Source organism: Balaenoptera ricei, chromosome 6, assembly GCF_028023285.1.
Source record: "Balaenoptera ricei isolate mBalRic1 chromosome 6, mBalRic1.hap2, whole genome shotgun sequence".
Taxonomy (NCBI): domain Eukaryota; kingdom Metazoa; phylum Chordata; class Mammalia; order Artiodactyla; family Balaenopteridae; genus Balaenoptera; species Balaenoptera ricei.
In genome coordinates, this window is record NC_082644.1 from 1,757,520 (window position 1) to 1,782,518 (window position 24,999).

General features: G+C 38.6%; 1 protein-coding gene across 1 annotated transcript in view; it reads left to right on the forward strand.

Moving 5' to 3' along the window:
• The window catches only part of ANXA10 (annexin A10), a 65,981-nt gene that overhangs the window by 33,660 nt on the left and 7,322 nt on the right, over positions 1 to 24,999 (forward strand). The window contains exons 3-6 of the mRNA XM_059926711.1: positions 248 to 342; positions 15,880 to 15,993; positions 17,643 to 17,733; positions 18,747 to 18,826. Coding sequence (XP_059782694.1) covers positions 248 to 342; positions 15,880 to 15,993; positions 17,643 to 17,733; positions 18,747 to 18,826 — 380 coding nt within the window. The remainder of the gene's footprint in view (positions 1 to 247; positions 343 to 15,879; positions 15,994 to 17,642; positions 17,734 to 18,746; positions 18,827 to 24,999) is intronic.

The window sequence follows — 24,999 nt, forward strand, 5'->3', positions numbered from 1 at the left end:
CTCCTCTGTATTTTTATTGAATCCTTTTAAAGGAAAATCTGTAGTTGTAGCATCAAGAGGAGAGACAGGAGGTACCTCGCCATGTCAGGGGCTGCCCTGTGACTTCCATTTGAGTTGGAACTGTTCCCTGCCTGCTGGTAGCACCACGGGGACAAGGCCTGCATGCTGGCTTTGATCCCTGGACACGGAGTTCTTCCTACCTACAGGGTAGCAGCCTCACGACTCTCCAAATACGCCTCTTTTCCAGGCTGTGACAAGGACCTGCTGATCGACATCCTGAGCCAGCGCTGCAACGCCCAGAGGCTGGTGATCGCCGAGGCCTACCTGAGCACCTTTGGCCGGGTGAGTCCCTCCGTCCCCACCCTCTTCCAAGGAAATTCCTGAGAAGCCTCAGAACTGGTACTGTTACCCTTTTCAGCCTCCGATTACAAAGGCTTCTGACTTCACCAAACATCAGAAACAGTTCTTCTGCCCCAAATGTGTTGCACAGAATGTGGGAAAGAGACACATCAAACGTGCCTGTCATCCCACCAGCCCTTTCTCAGAAATTGTTCAGCTTCATAAAGTAAAAGTTCTGATAGCCTGACACCACCAGTTGGTCCAGTTAGGCTAAAAACACCCCTGCGTCAAGCTCTAGGGAAGGTGCACAAGGGGCTGATAATCCAAGGCCCCAAAATAAGACTTTTTCCTGCAGTTCTCCAGAGTTCCTCACCCACCTCTCAACCCAAGCAAATTCCGCACTAGCTTTTCTTCCCACAGCTGCAGTTAGAGCCCATTAGAAGAGAACGGCACTTAAAAATAGTTTCAGGCAATAAAACTACCCACAGTGCTTTAAAGTAATCACACCCAATTTCAAAGCAAGTGCCATTAAAGCTTTCTTTTGTTATGCATTTAAACCACAGATTCAGAACAAAAACTCTTCAGGCCAAAAGGACCTGGAATAGCAATTTCTTTGTCAACTGAGCATTATCGATGAAGCACCATCATAAATCTTATTCTGTAACGTTAGTCCTTAAAAACTTACTCAATCTCCAAACCTCAGTCTGAACAACTACAGTGCACAAAACAAAGGTATACCTCTGCTTTAGAATGAATGACGAGTCCAAAAAGCCACCACTACTCATGAAATTAGCTGAATTAAGTCGTAGTTGGAAACCAGTTTTGCTTTTTTTCCAGGTAAAACTGTTACTTTTCTTATGTTCCTATGACACCAGTGCTAGTTTTCTTTTGAAAGAGAATGTAAAAGCTATACAAGTTGCAGTATTAGTAATCCAATATTGTTTTAATATGCATACTGCCATAAGAGAGGTCATTTTTCAGTAAATTTTTAACCCAAAACTTTGCATACATCTGTGCTTTTCATAGATCAGGTTAACTTAGGTAACAGCATTACTTTATCACTCTCTACAAAATTACCCTAAAACAGATTAAAATAATTAAGAAATGAGGTGCTTACAACTCATCAAACAACGGATCCTCCAGGGGAGAGCACTCACCACACGCCCAAGGTCTCAGAGTGGTCAGACCCCCTGTGCTGAGGTCCCTGGGCACCGGGGAACTTAGGGACCCTTAGACGAGCTGATAGGGGCCTCTCTGCTCTGAAATGCCCCGTCAGACATCAGTTACCGGGTCTCATAGTCACTTTTCCTGTCGCGTGTCCCTGGCTCACACTGTCCTGATTTGGGCCTTCACCATGTGGTATCCAGATGGATGTGGAAATGGCCCTCACCCCCAGAGCTGCTGCCCCCCAGCCCTTCCCCTGGGTACCCCCCAAATTGAAGACAGAAAGAGTCCAAATCTAAAACTCCACTCTCCTGCTTTAATCCCTGAGCGTTAATCTCAATTCCCCTCACAAATATCCGTCTGGGCACCGAATTCAACCCACCTGCCAACAGGCTCACCGAGTCCCCCAGCCCCTCTCTTCTCCACACCTCAAGCCGGCTCACCACCTCCTGCTTCATCCACCGCATCAAAGGCAGGCCCTGCGGTCTGCAAACTGACAGCGGGCTGCCCGGCCCGCCTGGTGCTCCGTGTACTCCAGGGCCCGGACCTGCACAGCCAGGCCACCCCAGACACGCATCCCTGACACCTGACACCGTTGCACCACAATCTCTCCAGCTGCTGCCCCATCCTCTCCTGCAGGCGCCCAGGTCAGGCGGCCATGCTGTCCTCCTCCCCGCCAGGTGTTTGGGTTTACTTACCTCCTGACCCCTCGGCCATCACCTCCTGGAAATCAGGGACCGGGTTACTGGCCACCATCCTTCCCTCCAGAGTCCTGCCTGGGTCTGACACAGAACAGGCACTGCGTTTATAGAATTCCACTCTGCCTCTAAGAAAAAAGGAGAAAAAGAAAAACATCACTTTAGAATCCAATAGTTAAAAAGAACACTCACAAATTGCCTAAATTTCCCTTTTCCCTCCTTCCCTGCTCTGGCTGTGCTGGGGTCACCCTGCCTGACCTTGGTGAGGGCTTCCTGACCTCCCCCACTGCTCACGTTCAGAATGATTTCTTCCACCTGGACAAGCTGTGTCTTCTGCTAGCTTTCCCTTTCTGCGGGAGAGTTTACAGATTCTTGTATGTTAATCATTGATACTCTTATATTTTTATTAATGTGAATAATCAAGATTAGAGGGAATTATTTTCTTAGCTACTGAATAAGGTACAATTCTAGTCATGTTCCATAAATACCTATTATTATATACTTGACTCCTGTCTAACAGCTCCCAAGTTCAAAAAGGAGGTAATAAAAATGCTAAAGGAATTTTTTAAAATTTCAATAGAAATGCAGATCACTGTAACAAGCAACTAGAAACTATAAAGAGGAGCCAATCCAAATTAGACAGCTCAATTGCTGAGACAAAAACTGAACTAAAAGCAATGAATAGCAGACTAAATAATGCAGAAGAACAAATAAGTGATCTGGAAGATAAAATAATGGAAATCACCCAATCAGAACAGCAGACAAAAAGACAAATAAAAAAAAAAGCAACATACGAGATCTATGGGATAATATAAAGTGTGCCAACCTATGCTAAATAGGGATCCCAGAAGGAGAAAAAAGAAGAAAGGGGATTGAAAATGTATTTGAAGAAATTATGGCTGAAAACTTCCCAAACCTAAAGAAGGAAATAGATATCCAGGAACAGGAAGCACAGAGGGTCCCAAACAAGATGAATGCAAAGACTCACACCAAGGAATATCATAATTGAAATGGCAAAAGTGAAAGACAAAGAGAGGATTCTAAAGGCAGCAAAAGAAAAACAAAGAGTCGTATACAAGGGAACTCCCATAAGGCTATCAGCTGATTTCTCTGCAGAAACTCTGCATGCCAGAGGGAGTGGCAATATATATTCAAAGTCCTGAAAGGGAAAAATCTGCAAACTTGGATACTCTACCCAGCATGATTATCATTTAGAATAGAAGGAAAGATAAAGAATTTCTCAGACAAGAAAAAGGTAAAAGAATATAGCAATGTTAAATCTATCCTAAAAGAAATATTGCAAGGTTTTCTCAAAATAGAAAAGAAACAACAATCTTTTCAGGAAAGGCAAATATATAAAAGGACTGAAGATCACTTAAATAGGCCAATACATAGATTAAAAACAATCAAAAATTTTTGTAAAAGTGATTATAACTACAATTAACAGCAAAAGAATAAATATGAAGATAAAAATAGAATGTCAAAATTACAAAATGTGGGAAGGCGAGTAAGAAAGTGTAGATCTTTTAGAATGTGTTTGAGCTTATATGACTATCAGTCTAAAGCAAGTAGGTATGGTTAAGGGTTAACATACTTGAAAATCAGGGTAATTACAAATCAAAAACATACAAGAGATTCACAAAAACCAAAAAGAAAGGAGCTCAAGCGTAATACAAAAGAAAATCATCAAATCGCAAAAGGAAAAACAAAATGAAGAAGAAAGGAACAAAAAAGAATACAAAATCAACTGGAAAACAAGGTTTGAAATGGCAATAAATACATACTTATCAAAAATTACTTTAAATGTCTATAGACTAAATAAATGCTCTGTTAAAAAGACACAGAGTAGCAGATTGGATAAAAACAAGAACCTAAAATGTGCTGCCTACAAGGACTCACTTTAGGGCACAAGTCACACAGATTACAAGTGAGGGGATGGAAAAGATATTTCATGCAAATGGGAATGACAAGAAAGCAGCGGTAGCTATACTCATGTCAGACAACATAGACTTTAAAACAAAGGCCATAAAGAAAGACAATGAAGGACACTATATAACGATAAGAGGATCAATACAAAAAGAGGATATTCCACTCATTAACATATATGCACCCAATATAGAAGCACCTAAATAGATAAAACAAATGCTAACCGATATGAAGGGAGAAACTGACAAAATACAATATAGTAGGAGACTTTAACACCCCACTGACATCAATGGACAGATCTTCCAGACAGAAAATCAATAAAGCAACAGAGACTCTAAATGACACAATGGAACAGTTTAACTTAATTGACATCTAAAGGACACTACATCCAAAAAAATACCAGAGTACACATTCTCTAGTATACTTCATATACTAGGATACAAAACAAGCCTCAAGAAATTTAAGAGGGTAGAAATTATTTCAAGCCTCTTTTCTGACCACAATGGCATAAAACCAGAAATCAACCACAGAAAGAATGGGGGAAAATGATCACATGGAGACTAAACAACATGCTACTGAAAAACCAATGGGTCAATGATGAAATCAAAGAGGAAATCAGAAAATACCTCAAGACAAATGGCAATGAAAACACAGCCTTACAAAATCTATGGGATGAAGCAAAGGCAGTTACAAGAGAGAAGTTCACAGTGATACAGGCCTTCCTCAAGAAACAAGAAAAATCTTAAATTAACAACTTAACCTACCACCTAAAAGAATTAGAAAAAGAAGAAAAAACAAAACCCAAAGTTAGCAAAAGGAATGAAATACTAAAGATCAGAGAGGAAATAAATAGAGATAATCAATAGAAAAAAAATCAATAAAACCAAGAGCTGGTTTTTTGAAAGGATAAAAAAAAATCAACAAACCTCTAGTCAGGCTCACCAAGAAGAAAAGAGAGAGAACCCAAATAAACAAAATAAGAAATGAAAGCAGAGAAATATCAACTGATACCACAGAAATACAAAAAAAAACTTGTAAGAAAATAGTTTGAACAGTTATATACCAACAAACTGGACAACCTAGATGAAACAGGCAAGTTTCTAAAAACATACAACCTGCCAAAATTGAGCCAATAAAAAACAGATAATTTGAACAGACTGATACTAGAAGTGAAATAGAATCTGCAATTAAAAAAAAAAAACAAAAAACTGCCTGCAAACAAAGTCCAGGACTGGATAGCTTCTCTGGGGAATTCTACCAAACATACAAAGAACTTATACCTATCCTTCTCAAACTCTTCCAAAAGATTGAAGAGGAGGGAACACTCTCAAAGTCATTCTATGAAGCCACCATCACCCTGATACCAAAACCAGACAAAGTCACTACAAAAAAACAGAATTACAGGCCAATACCTTTGATGAATATAGATGAAAAAGTCCTCAAAAAATATTAGCAAACCGGATCCAACAGCATATAAAAAGTAGAATTTATTCCACGGTCACAACAATGGTTCAACATATACAAATCTATTAATGTGATGCACCATATTAAGAAAAGAAAGGACAAAGTCTCAATAGACACAGAAAAAGCATTTGATAAAATTCAACATCCATTTGTGGTAAAAACTCTCACCAAAGTGGGTATAGAGGGAACATGTCTCAAGATGATAAAAGCCACTTATGACAAACCTACAGCCAACATAATAATCAGTGGTGAAAAGCTGAAAACCTTCCCACTAAATTCTGAAGCAAGACAAAGATGCCTACTCTCACCACTTCTATTCAACATAATATTGGAAGTCCTAGACACAGCAATCAGACAAGAAAAAGAAATAAAAAGTATCCAAATTCAAAGGAAAGTGGTAAAATTGTCATTATATGCACATGACATGATACTATATATAGAAAACTGTAAAGACCCTGCACAAAAACTATTCAGCAAAGTAGCAGGATACAAAATTAACGTACAGAAATCTGCTGCATTTCTTTACACTAACAATGAAATATCAGAAAGAGAAAATTAAAAAATCAATCCCATTTAAAATTGCTTCAAAATAAAGAAGATATCTAGGCATAAACCTAACCAAAGAGGTGAAAGACCTATATGTTGAAGACTATAAAATGTTGATAAAGAAAACTGAAGATGATTCAAAGAAATGGAAAGATAACCCATGCTCTTGGAAGAATTTATATTGTTAAAATGGCCATACTCTCCAAAGCAATCCCTATTTAATGTGATCCCTATCAAATTACCCATGACATTTTTCACAGAACTAGAACAAATAATCTTAAAATTTATATGGAACCACGAAAGACCCAGAACTGCCAAAGCAATCCTGAGAAAAAAGAATAAAACTGGAGGCATAACCCTCCCAGACTTTGGACAATACTACAAAGCTACAGTAATCAAAACAGTGTGATATTGGCACATAAACAGATATATGGATCAATGGAACAGAAGAGAGAGCCCAAATATAAATCCACACCCCTACAGTCAATTAATCTTCAACAAAGGAGGCAAGAATATACAGTGGAGAAAAGACAATCTCTTTAACAAGTGGTGTTGGGAAAGCTGGACAGCCACATATAAATCAATGAAGTTAGAACACTCCCTCATACCATACATAAAAATAAACCCCAAATGACGTAAAGCTTATATATAAGACATGGTACCATAAAACTCCTGGAAGAGAATATAGGCAAAATATTCTCTGACATAAATCCTAGCAATATTTTCTTAGATCAGTCTCCCAAGGCAAAGAAATAAAAGCAAAAATAAACAAATGGGACCTAATCAAACTTAAAAGCTTTTGTGCAGCAAAGGAAATCACAAACAAAACAAAAAGACAACCTATGGACTGGGAGAAAATATTTGCAAATGATGCAACAGACAAGGGCTTAATTTCCAAAATATATATAGAGCTCAATATCAAAAAAAAAAAAAAAAAACCAACCCAATCAAAAAATAGGCAGAATACCTAAATAAACATTTCTCAAAAGAAGACATACACATGGCCAATATGTATATGAAAAGATGCTCAACATCACTAATTATTAGAGAAATCCAAATAAAAAACCACAATGAGGTATCACCACACACCAGTCAGAATAGCCATCAATAAAAATTTACAAATAACAAATGCCGGAGAGAGTGTGGAGAAAAGGGAATGTAAATTGTTGCAGCCACTATGGAAAACAGTATGCAGGTTCCTCAAAAAACTAAAAATAGAGTTACCATATAATCCTGCAATCCCATTCCTGGGCATATATCTGGAAAACATGAAAACTCTAATTTGAAAAGATACATGCACCCCAATGTTCACAGCAGCACTGTTTACTATAGCCAGGACATGGAAATAACCTAAATGTCCAATAACAGATCAATGGATAAAGAAGATGTGGTACATATATACAATGGAATATTACTCAGCCATAAAAGAGAATGAAATAATGCCATTTGCAGCAACATGGATGGACCTAGAGATGACCATACTAAGTGAAGTCAGACAGAGAAAGACAAATGTCATATGATATCACTTACATGTGGAATCTAAAAAATAATACAAATGAATCTATATAGAAAACAGAAACAGACTCACAGAGTAGAAAACAAACTTATGGTTATCAAAGGGGAAAGGGAGTGGAGGGAAGGGATAAATTAGGAGTTTGGGATTAACAGAAACACACTGAATATATAAAATAAACAACAAGGGTTTACTGTATAGCACAGGGAACTATAGTCAACATCCTGTAGTAACCTATAACTGAATCACTTTGCTGTATACTTGAAACTAACACAATATAATAAACCAACTATACTTCAATATAAATAAATAAATTTTTAAAAAATTTACTTACCACTGCACAGTGACAAAGCAGCTTGCACAAGTGTTTTTATAATACAATATAAAATTGCCCAAGTATTTACACAATGAATATCAGTGGGGGTAGAATTAAGACAACTTCTAAGTTACACTTTGTACAGGCCTACATCACAGAGTGTTTCAACAGCAAGTATTTTTTTTATGATAATAGAAAAGGCATGGAAGTTAAAAGCATATAAAACTACGCCCCTGAGCATATTCAGACAAAAAGGGTGCGAGTCATCCTTCCATGTCTTGCCCCTGAGCGCACACAATTAGATAACGGTAAAAAGAAGAAAGGAAAAGGAACCGCCATGTTACTTTCAGTTTAAATGGAGCTGTGGGAATTGCTGCGGCGTGGCCCACCTGCAGCCCCAGGAGCTCAGAGCAGCTCGGTTTGAGCAGCACGTACTCACTAGCCTAACGCAGGGCCAAGCTGTGAGGTCCATAGCGTCCCTTTAGGGCAAACAAGAAAGCAGAGGCAGTCCAGCTGGGGAAAGGCACACTCCAAAGGTTGCATCGGCAAAGCTATTTCTATCCCTCCCAGAGAGAATTTAAGACTCTAACTAGAGAATGTGTTTGAAGGCTCCTCTTTGAACTTGCAAAGTTTAGCTACTTAAACGTATTATTCAATATGTATCTTCGCAAATGTAAGTGATATGTTCTTCTGATGTCCTGAAAAACCACTGTAGAACTCTTGGCCCATTTGCAGTGCAAAGGCACTGTAATTCCAGAGTTCCAGCCCCTCCATGAAATCAAAGTGCGTGCAGATGGGGACCGTTGCTTGTTTTTCCTTGAGCAGCCAATGCCTCCGAACAAACAACTGAGGAAATACGAGTGGACCCATCCGTTCATTATTTTATACCAATGCTGTGTAGGTGGCACCGTGCTACGGCTGGGGAAACTGCCAAGAATAAAACAGACCAAAAGCCCTGCCAGGGTCTTTACCTGGTGAGACAGAGAAAAATTAGTGAAACGTGTCCTGTTAGAAGGGACTAGTGCTCTGGAGAAAAGATGAAGCCTGGTGAGAAGCACAGAGAGTGCTGGCGGACCAAGCGCACAGTAAGTCCCCCACGTGCAAACGAGTTCCGTTCCCAGAGCGCGTTCGCAAGTCCAATTTGTTCGTAAGTCCAGCAAGGTTAGCCTAGGTACCCCACTGACACAGTCGGCTATATGGTATGTACTGTCATAGGTTTATAATACTCTTCACACAAAGAATACATAAAAAACAAAGAAACACAAAAAATAGAGAAACGCTTTTTAATTTTATAGTACAGTCCCTTGAAAAGTACGGTAGTCCAGTACAACAGCTGGCATCCAGGGGCTGGCATCGAGGGAACAGGCAAGAAGAGTTACTGACTAGAGCGGGGAGAGGAGGTGGGAGATGGCAGAGCTGAATGATGGTCAGCAATAGGAGACGGAGGGCAAGCTGCAGTGTCACTCACGCCTGACGCTGATGGCACAGGTTCTGGTTCCTTGCTGGATTCAGTTCTTTCTACTCTCTTGAAAAAGCGATCCAGTGATGTCTGGGTAGTAGCTCTTTTTTTCTCGTCATAGATGACACGGTAGCACATTCTGAACGGCTGCTGCAACCTTCGTGTACCGTTCTACGTTCAGGTTCTGTGCCTCAGAAACCAACAGTGCCTCCTCAAATAAAGAAAATCCCCTTGCCATTTCCTGCGTCGTGAATCTCTTCGGTTCTTCAGTTACTTTTTCTTCTCTCTCTTTGTCCTTTAGCATCTCTGAAAGTTCACAACGTGAAGGTTCGTATGTAGAGGACTTACTGTAATTGTAAATAGCCTGACGATGGCAGGCTCTGTGAAGAAGTCCGAGGGGCGAGGCACGTGCTCGGCTAGAGAAGGAACATTCAAGCTACAGGGAGGAGAAAGCAATGGCCCTGAGGGGGCAGGTCTGCTGTGCCAGGAGCCACCGGAAGCCCAGGGGGTGGAGGGGGGTCGGGAGCAGGGAGAGGAGTGGCAGGAGGTGACGGCACAGATTGGCCAAGGGGACATCGTGTGCCTTGGTGACCATCGCATAAAACACCTGCATGTTTGCTTATCCCGAGCTCAGCTGCACAAAAGTAGCTGTAACTCATCCTGGAGTTTGGAGTGGGAAAGGGTTTTTCTGCAGAGGAGTGACTAACAGATCGGCATTTTTCCAGGAGCACCTGTCAGGTGTGTGTGGGGAGGACAGGTGTAAGGGCAGAAGGGGACGCACTCGGAGACTGTTGCATTGACGTAAGGAGCCATGACGGTGCCGAAGCCAGGGTTATGGCGGTAAAAGTGGGACAAAATCGTCAGTTTCTGGATGTAAGTTAGAGACCGCAGAATTTACTGACAATGGATATTGGTAACGTGTGAGAAATGCAGTGTAACAGGCAAACTTCTGGGGTGCAGAGAGAGAAAGAGACAGAAAGAGGGGAGAGAGGAAACAGCTAGTATCAGCCATTTTTAATCTGCAGCAAATTACCTAATATTTGGGGGGGGGGAGACATTTTGAGTGCCTCATACCTCCCAGAAAATATTTTAAGAATTCCACCTGAGTTAAATATTTTCTGGTAAGGCCAATGCTATGAGGTGGGTGCTGTTAGAATTCTCCCTGTACAGACGGGAAGCAGACACAGAAGTAAGGGCACCTACCTGTCACCTCACAGCTGACGCTCGGCCAGGACCGGAACCACACGCCACCCCCAGGCCTGGGCGCGACGGGTAGGGATGACGCCTGGCACTGCCTGTTCCACCAAAATTCTCTGACTTCCTTGAGGTAGCTTACGAAATCAGTTTGCTAGAGCCATGTACGCACGCACGCACACGCACAGACGCACGCACGCATGCGCACACGCACAGACGCACGCACGCACACCTGCGCTCCAAAGCAAAGCTCTCCCGCGCCATCTAGCGGCCGCGCTGATCCCTATCAGCAGTGGAAACCGCGCAGGTGTTCAGGGTCAGAGCCCAAAGCGATCACAAAGTGAAGTAAGGGAAGATGCTGTTATGAATGTTTGGGAGGGATACGGACCCAAAAAGTGACTGAAGATCAAACGGAAGATTTTGCAGTGCCCAAGCCATTGCCTTTATCTTTTACGTTTAATCAGTAAATTCAGGGCTTTCTCCTCCCACATTTATTCCTTTATTCTCGCACTTGTTCACACGTTCATTTATACATTATATATCACGTACTCTGCACATTTGAGTACTCGGCACTGTGCCAGAGCGAGATGATGGATTTGGGAACATTTGTGAGAAAGTCCGTGTCTGACAGACGTTGGGGGGACATAAATGCATATAATGTGGTCATTAAATCTAGTGTAATAAGTGCGAGGGTGGAGCAGCGGTGGCAAAGAAGTAATCAGCTTCCCCGAGGGTCAGAGGAAGGCTCGCAAAAGTGATGATAATTCTAACGTTTCCATCTGTCCATCAGCTGCCAGGACCCTTTACTCTCTACATAAAAGTCTATTCCATTGGTCTGTTTGCATTTAAACCTTCAAGGCACTGTGCTGGATTTAATTTGTTTTGTTGTTTTTTGTTTGTTTTGGGGTGTTTTTTTTTTTTGGTATTAGGACAGCACTAGTCACATAAAATAAATTGAGAAGTCTTCTTTCATCTGCTGCTTTCTACAAGATTTTGTGTAGAGTTTACTTCCACCTTAAATGTTTCATAGATTTTATCAAGTGATTTCACCTGGCTCTAGAGATTAAGCGTATGGGTTAATTGCGAATCCAGTTTTTCAAAATAAATATAAGGAAATTTCGACTGAGTTTGAAATTCTCCTTGAGTTTATTCTGGTAATTTGTGTCTGTCAAGGAACTGATCCATTTCAACTAAATTTTAAAATATAGCGGTGTATCTTTGAATTATGGTTCTCTGCAGATATATGCTGAGGAATGGGTTTGCTGGGTCATACGGTAACTCTATTTTTGTTTTGTAAGGAACCTCCATACTGTTCTCCATAGTGGCTGCACCAGTTTACATTCCCACCAACAGTGTAGGAGGGCTCTCTTTTCTCCACACCCTCTCCAGCAAATCAAGCCTTGGCTTCTGCTTGGCTGTTTCTGTGATGCAGCCACAGGCAGCTTCTAGGGATGCACCAGCAAGGCGATAGGCATAACCTATAGATGGTGAGCAGCCTCTCCAGCAGTTATTATTTGTAGACTTTTTGATGATGGCATAATTCAAAAAGATACATGCACCCCAATGTTCACTGCAGCACTATTTACAATAGCCAAAACATGGAAGTAACTTAAATGTCCATCAACAGATGAATGGATAAAGAAGATGTGGTACATATATACAATGGAATATTACTCAGCCATGAAAACGAATGAAATAATGCCATTTGCAGCAACATGGATGGACCTAGAAATAATTATACTAAGTGAAGTAAAACAGAAAAAGAAAGACAAATATCATATGATATCACTTATATGTGGAATCTAAAATATGACACAAATGAACTTATTTACAAAACAGAAACAAACTGACAGCATAGAGAATAGACCTGTGATTGCCAAGGCGGGGGAAGGAGGGATAAATTAGGAGTATGGGATTAACAGACACACACTACTGTATATAGAATAGATAAACAACAAGGACCTACTGTATAGCACAGGGAACTCTACTCAATATTTTGTGATAACCTATAAGGGAAAAGAATCTGGAAAAAATTAAAATATATATATATGTATAACTGAATCACTTTGCTATACACTTGAAACTAACACAACATTGTAAATCAGCTATATTTCACTTATATATATAGTGTTATAAATGTGGTCATAATATTCTTTTTTCCTTTAATGTCTGTAGTATTTGTATATGTCACTCTTACCTTGCCAATATTTTTGTATTTTCTTTTTTTCTTGTCAGTCTAATTAGAATTTTATTAACATTACTCATCTTTTCAGAAAATTACATTTTGATTTCATTCACAGTTTCTAGTATTTATTTTCTGTTTCATTGATTTCTGATCTTATTCTTATTTCCTTCCTTCTTATCCTGGACTTAATTTACTCTTCCTTTTTCTAGATTTTTTGAGGTGGAAAATTAGGTCATTGATTGTATGTTTCTCTCCTAACATGAATATTTAAAGCTAAAAGTGTATCTTCAATCACTGTCTTCACTGCATCTCACAAATTTTGACATGCTGCATTTTCACCTTCATTAAATTAAAAGTATTTTCTAACTCCCTTGTGATATATTCTTTGAGATTTGGATCATACAAAAGTGCATTTTAAAATTTCCAAACATTTGGGATTCTCCAGATATATTTTTATTGTTAGTTTGAAGTTAATTTTGTTGTAGTGGGAGAATAAACACCTGTTAGAGGCACATTATGAGCCATATTGAAGGAAACATCTCAACCACGTGCTGTTCCAACTATGCAAGGTCCTCACTGTTGGGAACGATGTCAACAGATGTCTAGAGAGAGAGAGAATTTGAGGAATTAGCTCACGTGATTGCAGAGGCCTGCAAGCCCAAATACACATGGCAGGCCAGCAGAGACTATGGCAGGCTAGAGCCTCAGAGAGGGTAGCTGCTCAGTTCCAAAGGCCATCTGCTGGTAGAATTCTTGAAGGAAAATCAATCTTTTTTTAGAAAGTCTTCAACTGACTGAATGAGACCCACCCACATTGTGGAGAGTAATCTGCTTTACTCGAAGTCCACTGATTTAAATGTTAATCATCTAAAAAATACCTTCACAGGATGTGGTCCATATATACAATGGAATATTGCTCAGCCATAAAAAAGAATGAAATCATGCCATTTGCAGCAACATGATATGATAGAGATTATCATGCTAAGTGAAGTAAGTCAGAAAGAGAAAGACAAACACCATATGATATCACTCATATGTGGAATCTAAAATACAACTTACAAATGACATTATCTATTAAACAGAAACAGATTCACAGACATAGAGAACAGACTTGTAGTTGCCAAGTGGGACGGGGGTGGAGGAGGGATGGAGTGGGAGTTTGGGATTAGGAGATGCAAATTATTATATACAGAATGGATAAACAACAAGGTCCTACTGTAGAGCACAGGGAACTATGTTCAACATCCTGGGATAAACCATAATGGAAAAAAACGGGAAAAAAGAATGTATATACATGTATAACTGAGTCACTTTGCTGTACAGCAGTAACTAACACAACATTGTAAATCAGCTATACTTCATTTAAAAAACATTTTTTTTAAAAATACCTTCACAGAAACATCTAGAAGAATGTTTGACCAAATATCCGGGTGCTGTGGCCCATCCAAGCTGACATAAAATTAACCATCACAAATGGCATCTGAACTCCTACTTCCATGCCACTTGTCCTTCCTTGTGTAACTGTGTCTTCTGTCCTCTGATCCTGTAAGGCCATTCTGATATCTTATCTGAATTCTTAGAACTCTCTTGAACTACTGCTTTAGGATCTTATAAAGTGAAACATGAAGATCAGAGCCTTCGAAAGCATTAGCTCACATTTTTACTTACACTACGTCTGGGTTTATGGGATGTTGGTCCTCTTGAAAACAGAGACCATGTGTTATCTTTCTCCAGCTCCTACCACCATGTCTGGGAAAGAGTAGAAATAAACACCCATTGAATACACTGCCATCTTTCCTTCAAAAAAGATGTATTGAGCTCGTGTGAGCGTGAGAACAAAGGCTTCACAAGCTCAGATGTTCATGTCAGCTTTATCCATTGCTATCACCTGTCTCCTAATAGCACCTTCAGGACTATTTGGTAAAGGGATTAGAAACAGTCGATGGTGAACAACGAGGGAATTAACTAGACTACCAGCTCCATGAGGAAGCGATCTTATAAGTCTTATATCTACTCCAAGCACCTGCCACAACTCCAGACACCTATTAACTGCTCATTAAACAAATTGCACTGACCTGGGCGAAAATTCAATAGATTCTCTCTGTTACCAATTACCACCTTGTGGATGATGCTTTCATTGGTTAAAAAAGAAAACCCACAGTATAGGAAACGTGCTGCCAGATTATACTAAATAAAATGAAAATTATGACTATTTCGTTTTTATTGTAACAAAGCTTATTTATTATGCCTTATTGAATTATATTATTGAACCAAGTCAGAACTAAAATGTTGTGTATTTCAACATAAAACTGAATATACACTATACATTTTAGCAAGAAATGGTAAATTTTAAACATCTTTCAGATATCTTTGTAACCCTACAAAAAATAAATTGAGCATATATGTTTTTAAACATCCACTCTACATGAGTAAAAGGAAAGTCACATTAAAACGATCGATTTCATGCTCTTGTACCTGTATTTCAAGGCCAAAAATCCAGCACACTTATTTTTCTTTTTAAGCATTTAATTTTCAATATTTTCAGTAAGTGTATTCATGTGACTATTTGAAGAAAGTTCTAAGACTACTTAATTCATTTATACAAGCTTTTTGGCAATAGTATAACGAGAAACTCTTTGCTAAAAGACATTGCTATAATGATAAAATAAAATGCATATTTTCTTTAAGGACTTTCTTTCATTAATTCCACACAAGAAAACTAAGCACTCCCAACTAAAATGCTTTCAGGTTTCAAATTTTATTTATTTTCATAATGAGATGAGAAGAGGGGTCGGGTTGGGATTAGGGAAGGAGTTATCCTTCTGTGTTTACGTGACTAGAATATCCATACAGATGATGTTTCATGCAGAGATGTCATCACATCAGTCATTTTCAAACCCTCAAGTCCACGATCTCGTGTAACCCACGTACACACGTGTGAACTAAAACCAGACTAGTTATTATGTGAAGTGACGTGGAAAAGGAAATCGTACTAGAAGACTTTCTACAATTACCCCACTTCTCTCATAAAATTGGTAAGCGATATAATGAAGGTATTTGTTTTTCCCTCCACAGGACCTGGTTAGTGACCTGAAGGAGAAGCTTTCCGATCACTTCAAGGAGGTCATGGTGGGCCTCATGTACCCACCGCCCTCCTACGATGCCCACGAGCTCTGGCACGCCATGAAGGTAGAGGTCGGATGCGAAACTATTTCCATAGTGCGGGACCTGCCCTGTGACGCTGCTATGTGTGATCAGGGAGGGGAGGGAACTTCTGCGCAAAGAAGAAACAAAAGAAATGCTGGGGGGGGGTGGTCAGGAAAGGGGGGACCTCCAGAGCCCAGCGGCGGGATCAGTCGATTCTCCTGTTGTGCAAACTCAGACCCACCAACCCCGCTCTGTGCCAACCTGCCAAAAGGAAAGCTTCCGGGGCTGTTTGGATTTGTCTCTCCCCAGTATATCTTCATACATTAAGAGGAAATATTATAATTCATGTGAATCTCTTTACACTGTGGTAAAAATTGGGCTCATAAAGTAATGAGTCAGCAGTAATACTGAGTCAGAGACAAAATATAGATGACATCTTTATTTTTGTGACTCTAAATCAATCCTTTACAAAAACTATCGCTCAAATGTAGCAAAATATTACTTCTGAAGGATTAGAACAATTCTTTCTTACAGGAAAGAAATTAACTACAGATTTGTTAGAGGTTTGTTGGCTAGGGATGGGGGACAAAGGGCTTTTCACATCTTTCCAAATGCTGATATGAAACACCTGCAGAGCTGCTGTAATCATTCCAATACAATGCCTGCCAATGACCTGATTACCCTGGTCTGGGAACAGTGTGTGACTCGAAAAGGGAAAGGGAAAAAAATTATGGAATCTGGATCTTGGCCATCATATTTGTAGATCAGAATAAGCCTTATGTAAAATATGAATTTCAACTATTTTTTTTTACAATTCCATATGTGGAATTTACTCAAATTCAGTGAGTAGATATGAATCTCAAAAGTATTGAATTTTTTTTTACTATTTAAAAAAAAATTTTATTGGAGTATAGTTGATTTACACTGTTGTGTTCGTTTCAGGTGTACAGCAAAGTGAATCAGTTATACATGTGCATATATCCACTCCACTCTTATTTGTTTTTTTAGATTCGTTTCCCATATAGGTCATTACAGAGTATTGAGTGTTGCATAATGTCAATCCCTACCTCTTGCAAAATGATGTGACTAAAAACTATAAGGAGAAAGTCCTATGTTACTGTTTAGATGATACTGTTACATTGTATCAATGTCTCATAGAATGGAAAGGATTTCTGAAGCTTTCTGAAAAAGATGTGTTGTCTTTAAAATCACCATCAGAGAAGAGTTCATGCCTATGGCTGAAAGAGACTACAGAAAGTACCCAGTCCAAACGTTTAGGCAAACGGTGCAGAAGTCCACATCCAGGGAGAGGCAGGGAGACGTCTCTGAAACATCTTTGCAAAATTAGAGACCCAGGGTCAAATTCGAGCTTGCCCAAGAATTGATATTCTAGCAGGAAAAAAATCAGTGTCATAAGCATTGTTTAAACATCTTTTCCCACATTATTTAGAAATGCCCATGCTGTTTTACTCTAGGAAGGAACAGAGTTTCAGATAATATTATCTTCTTGGGACCAAACAGCTAGTAAGTAGCAGAGGCAGACTGAACTGGGCCTGTCTTTATCCCAAACATACTACCTTGCCCTCTGCCACCTCTCAGAACACCAGGGAGGCTGTATCCCTTTACTGCACAGACTGCACTGTTATTTCCAGCACAGATGCCTTTATATTTCTCTCGTTCTGTCTTTCTAGGGAGCAGGCACTGATGAGAATTGCCTCATTGATATATTAGCTTCAAGAACAAACGGAGAAATTTTCCAGATGCGAGAAGCCTACTATTTGCGTAAGGAAATACACATTTGTACATATGTTTTACACTCATATAAACTTTATATTTTCCAAATAACACATAAAATATTCCAGTTTATGTATTTTAAAGAATTTTCTAAGACACTCATATGTGAAATACCACTCACTCAAGACTAATTAATTCACTAGGTAGAATCGATGATCAGGGTACTAAAAATGAAACAATTCCCTAGACAATCAAGTTAAGCGGACTTTCCAGGAAAATAATTACTAGTTTCTGTGAGGTGGGTGTTTACATTAGGACAGCAAGTACCTGGCACAGTGGCTCAGGGAGCATCGTATCTCTTACCTAGGAGGGACCAGGTATAAAGACAGAACAAAGCAAAGCGCGATGATCGCTCAGTGAATTCTACAAATATGGGCAACTACTTCAATTTACATAAACCTCATAATCACTGCGATCCACCTCCAAATCAGATTTTTACGCATTTTAAAAGTGGAAAGGTTAACTCTTTTCATTTTTAAAAAGGCTTAATGCCTTAAGTTCCATTGCATCATGTATTATGTGACATTGAACTGTCAAGAAAATGTTCCAGACAATCAGTTCTATTGCATTCAAACAAAAACAAGACTTTCCCAAGGGGAGTGAAGTAAGACCCTTCAGTGACAATATTAAGACAGGACAAAAACTTGGGAAGAGCTGGGCTGGGCAGTGCGCTAAGGAAAGAGAAGGCAGAATTCTGAATTTTAAAGATTGCAGAATGCGAAACGATTCTCAATGTTGTTTTTCAGTTTTGGAATAGACACAGTATTTTTTTTTTAAGAAAACAGACCTGGGCCTATGTTACCATTGCTGTCAAATTACTTGGGTGGACTGTTTATTGGCTTCATGTGAGTAGAATGTGGTAAAAGACAAAGAAATGTCAGCAGATTAGATGTCTCCTCACTTTCCACTCATACGGGGGAAGTAGCGCTGACCTAGGCAAGCACAGCGATACGTGGTTCTATCGTAAACCAACCCTCCAACATGGGCGTTCTCGTACCCAGAATACAGCCGCGACCTGCAGGAGGACATTTACTCAGAGACCTCGGGACACTTCAGAGATACGCTGGTAAACTTGGTCCAGGTATGAAACTCCAAAATTCACACCATTTTGCACTATTAAAAAAAATAGGTATGTTTCATTTTCAAAAATAGGACAGAAAACTCCAGTTTAACAGTGAATTCTGTACAATAACAAGTACTGAATGCCAGCTAAATTCAAGGCACTACGATAGAAACTTGGGTTGGATATAGAAACAAACAAATATGAATAAGACACCATCTCTGTTCTCAAAACAATCTACTATAAGTAAAATGATTATAATTATCAATAAATGCATAGATAATTATATATTACAAGGGTGTTAACAGATTAAAAATATTACGGTTACAATTAGTAGAATGAGAACATCGTCTAAGGCCCCAGGGACCCAGGACCACACCAATAGGTGAATAGTCAGAATCACCAGATGAGAGTACAATATACAGAGGGATCCAGGAGCCTCACTTATGACTTTAAATTAGGGGAATCTGGATTATTGAAAATAAAAACTAGTTTTCCCTTCTTACCATCTCTTTATTTCTGTAATTCCATCTTCTCCTTGACTTTGTGTTGACCAAATCAATCAGACACACCCTCAGTACCTGATGAAGTGATGCAGGAAATGGGAGAGGATTCAGCAGGAAACAAGGGGCTTGAATTTAGGCAAGAAAAGCTATTTCGGTTCCTCTGTGTTATCACTCAGATTGTTGACTAGCCATCTTCTAGCAGGGAGAGCAGTGGATGGAACTCTTGATGTTGCAGCCCAGGTTATAGAACTTATAGAATGAAAGAAAACAAGGGAACATCAGGTCAGGAAAAAGATACAGAAAATCTCCCAACCACTCCAGAAAATAGACCCACAGCCATATGCTAATTTTTCTTTCTGAAATTGCAGGTTCAAACTTTTACCTAGAGAGAGTTCTTTTTTTTTAATTCTACAAAGTTTTTTTTACAAAAATGAACAAATTTATTTCTCAAGTTAAAGTATTGTATTACTTTTCACAAGAAAGATAAAAATTAAGAATTCTTTCTACCCTGTCTAGAACTAGTCTATATACAGAAAATAGTTAAAATGAGAAAATGACTATTGATAATGATTTTTTTTCCTTTAAAATATCAATGGCAGTGTGCAAATTTAAATGACTACTTCATTTTCCTTCTTTTCTGACTGGGCAATTTTGCTATCTTCCTCATTCGGGGTGGATTAACACACCCAATCAAACACAGGAGGTGTGGTTTCTTTAATGTGTGTTTATTGTGATTAAAAACTTTATACTGTACTTCACAATAGTCTCTATAATTTAAGAATGAATAAATATATCAGCCAGATTAGAACACAAACTAACAATTCCATTCATTGCCAGGCAACAAGGATTTAAAATTTTTTTTACTCTTTTTTTTTGTGCCCAAGTTATTGTCAGTTTTGAATTAGAAATAAAGAAATCCAAAAGGAAAGATTCCAGAGGAAGCAAGTATTAGCTGCCCCAGACGGAGGAGAGATTGGTGACTAGGGCTGGTTGGATTTCTTCAAATTGTTCAACTGAAAAAAATGGCACAGTACTGAGCAAATCCACTGACCTTTCAATTAAAGTAAAAATTCTATTTGTAAAAACAAAATCAAGAATTTGCTTTCTTGTTTAATTTGGTTTGCTGTGGTTTAATTTGGATGTGCATGGCGTGGCCGCATAGTTCATAAAACTGCCTGTATCAATTCATCAAGTCCTATTCTGAAGATTCTAATCTCTGGGATGAGAACATCAATAGAGAATAGATATCGTCCAACTTGAGACTTCTGTGTAAGGTGTTGTAGAAATAAGCTTATTTAAATTTGTGACAGAAGTTGAGTCGTTATAGGAAAAAAAGTTTTTAATAATCATTATTAATATTAAAAATAATCTTACTTGGCAACATGTCAATTGAATATTTTCTAACTTGTCAACGTTGTAAGATTAATTAAAACATTCTCTCAATTTAGAAGGGTCTTCATCTCTTGGTTTTCTAGGACTGATGCTCCATAATGTAAATTAAAACAACAGTTTCCAGTCAGAAATTCGTGTCGGCATTAGTACTGCCGCTAATAAAACCTAAAGTCCTATTATAAATCCACGAGTTGCATCTTAATAGCAAACACGTTTTTACTTTCTTAGTATCCAAAAAGAAATTTATTTCAATTTATTAAAGAAATATATAAGCTTTTTAGTAAGACAAAAAATATATTTCATTAGGACTATTTTGCATTCCACTGGCCTATATCACATTCCACTAGGCCTATATCACAGCCCAGCCTCTCCTTCCAAATTCAGCTTCTTTTCTCTCCCATCCACAGTTGATCCCCAGCACATCCCATAATAACAAGAATCTGTTTTGTAAATAAGTTCATTTGTATCATGTTTTAGATTCTACCTATAAGCGATATCACATGGTATTTCTCTTTCTCTGTCTGACTTACTTCACTTAGTATGATCATCTCTAGGTCCATCCATGTTACTGCAAATGGCATTATTTCATTCTTTTTTATGGCTGAGTAATATTCCATTGTATATATGGACCACATCTTTATCCATTCATCTGCTGATGGACATTTCGGTTGCTTCCATGTCCTGGCTATTGTAAACAGTGCTGCTATGAACATAGGGGCGCAGGTATCTTTTCAATATGTGTACGTGTATAACTGAATCACTTTGCTATACACCTGAAACTAACCCAACATTGTAAATCAACTATACTTCAATAAATTTTTTTTTTTAAAGGCAAAAAAATATAACAAGATACCTGCTGGTCTCCATCTCAGAGTCAGCTCCCCAGGGGAGCCGAATGGCTGCACCCCGTCCCTGGGAGCTCAGATGGGCTCCGTGGCTGGCCTGACGTTTCACGTCTGCTGAGTGAGAGACTAACCTGAAAAGAGCCCCAAGACACCATACCTCCACCTCCACTGTTAAATGTGATTGCTCCCACCTCCAACCCCATCTGATTGTACTCCAGTTCTACTTCTATTTGGTAAAATTCCAATGATCAAGTACTCAAATAACCTCTCAGAATCTCTGCACCTTGTCAAAGGTTATGCTACAAACCCCGTAAAAGTAACTGACAGCCAAGAATCAGGATCGCAGTGTGTTTTTATAAAGCAAAGCTCTTATATTTCAGGAAAAAAACACACAGTTCTGAAAACTAAACTTGAGAGAAAATAAGTCACAAGGGTAAAAAATCAGTGAACGATATTTTCCCTTGATGTAATAGGGCTATCTATCTTATGCACAATTGCAGTTCCTTTTTCCTGAAATTAAACAATAATGCTTTATTTTTGATAGAGTATAAATGTGAGGATGTGTATTTGTACATATAATATTATTTGTATAGACACACATATTTTAAAATAATACACAATTTATTTTATCACTGGGTTTCACCTAATTTGGATTATGACTTTACAGGATAAAGTATTACTTCTTAAGTTCAATTTCTAGAGTTGGAACTTAAGTGTGTGTGTGTGTTTAACCTTGAAACAGCTCTTCAGAGCAGTAAAATTGTCCTTTCAACATAGAATATAAAAATTGATGGTGACAATTCCACATTGCCTTGATTACTGGAGCTTTATAGTAAGCTTTAAGTTAGGTAGTGACAGTCTTCTGACTTTGTTCTTCTCCTTCAATATTGTGTTGGCTATCCTAGGTCTCGCCATATAAACTTAAGAATCAATTTATTGATATCCACAAAATAACTTGCTGAGATTTTGATTGAGACTGTGTTGAACCTACAGATTAAGTTAAGAACTGACATCTTGACAATATTGAGTATTCCTATCAATAGACATGGAATGTACCTCTAAAAAAAAAAAAACTGATGGTGAAGCAAGACCTAGATTTTATAAGAAGCCAAGGGAAATTAATGAGGTTTACTTAAATATTATGTATTTATAAGGTTTCATAGTATATTCCCCTTAAAATGTAAAACACAATTTACGAGTATAAGATAATACACATTTCAAAGAAAGCACTTAACTCATAATTGAAAATGGAAGTAAAAAACTTATATTTCAAGATCAGGAGTCCCATGTAATGCTTAGTAAAATGTATAATTTCTCATAGATGTTTAAATATTTTGAAGTCTGACCACTGACTTCTGACTTCTACATTAATGGCTCTTCCTATGGACCTACTGGTTTAGGCTTTGGATCAGTAAATTTCCAAGAGTGGAAAAAGATGTAACGTTAACTAGAGAATTGAAGAAGTCCATCACTTCTGACCACTCTCTGTGGTGTACACCATTTCAGAGACTCTGTCTAGACATCTTACAAAAATAGGTGATGAGTTCCAGCCAAATAACTGAGGGGCACTATCACGTGACCAAGTTCCTTCTACCCTCCAGCTGGGATCCTTATTCTCTCTGCCCCATCTCTCTCTATAGATAGATGTTTGATAGATGGTAGATGATAGATACATACATACATATATACATAGAGAGATGATAGATACATAGATAGATAGATGATAGATACATAGGTAGATAGATACGTAGATAGATGATAGATACATAGATAGATAGATAGATAGAGATATAGATAGGTAGACAGGTAGATAGATGACGGATAGATAATAGATGGACAGATAGATAGATAGATACTCTGTGTAAAACAACCAGGTATATATCTATGTATCTTTTGCTCTTCACTCTAAGTCAGTTGTGTGTCCTTGGGTTTATCATTTTGCTTTCTTGAGATTCCAGACATTTACCCTGTAAATTAAAGGAAGTGAACCCATTCTGCTCCATTTCCTCCCAGTACCCATATTCTAAAATTCTTCAGCAATTATAATCACATCCTTCTCCTCCCTCTGCATCTTCACTTTCAGAATCAAAGGAAACACCGCCCATGGCTTTCATCTTTTTGACATCATGAACATTCAGATACACCTCCTTTTTGTGAATTAATAGAGATTGAGGGAATTGGAAGCTTTAAGGTATTCATGAAACATGAAGTGTTTAAATTACTGTCATATTTTCTGGGAAAAAAAAAGAGCTTTTAATCTATAAAGAATTTTCCAACAGGGCTATTTCTAATAAGAAAACCACTCAACCAGAACACATTCTTCTTGAAAACTAATGCCAATCACTGAACCGACTCACAGCACTTCCTGTGCTTTTATTAAACCAGATTTACAGATCTAATTATCTGTCAAATAATGAAAAGTTAGTCACTTAAAGATCAATTAATCCATATGTGCAAATCACACTGCAGATGATAAATGTTTCCACAGACAGAAAACATGGAAACTGTCCTCATCTTGGCTGTCAGGAGTCTCCCCGTGATGCTTCCTCAGACTCATGCCCTGAGGCCCCTGGGGATCATCTGTAGCCACTTTGCTCCTAATACTTCCAGCCAGATTTTAATTCCTTTAATTTCTTCCTTTCACATTTTTATTTTGCCCCTAACCCCAATTCTCATTTATGCCGTTTCTCTGGCATTTACATCACCTACCAGTCTACTGTCTTAGGCTTTTTATGTGACAAAATCCACTTGCTGGGAAAAGCTAAATCCCACAGTAACTGATTCACATTTTTTTAATCTACTGGTCTGCTTAAAGTGCTTTTGGCAATTAACTGCACAAAGAAGTAAACAGCTGGGCACCATCTCAAGTTAAATGTCCCAAAATCAAATCTCTCACAAAAATTTCAGAACTGCAGAAAATTCTTAAATATTTCTCACAAACTTTGCATGCGTAGGTGTTTACTTAGCTACATCGTTTGATTGGAAATCACGAAAAACACTTCAATGATCCAGAAAATCTTCCCGTTTCTACTAACTGGTGTTTCAATTCTGCCATCTAAAAGGTATTTCTTTAACTTTCCTTCCTTCGTTTAGTATTGATTCAGTGAATATTTCTCAAAAGCCTACAACGTGCCAAGGGCAATTGGGAATTATCAAAAGAGACAAAGACCCCAGTCTTAAGAAGCTTGCATTCTAGTCGGGGGATGCAGACAGCTAAGGAGAAATCTAATAAATTGGTGCATTTCACAGCATGTTAGGTGATGAAGGATACGGCAGGGCAGGGGAGGGGATGGTGGGTAGGTTACAACGTTGCACAGCTTGGTCAGGGCAAATCCCATTGAGAAGACGAGACTTGACCAGCTAAGCTGGTTAACTTATATCGCTTTTTCCGTCTCAGTTTGACCAGAACCAAGTAACCTTTCAGGATGGTTCGGCCTCACCCTTGCTCTCT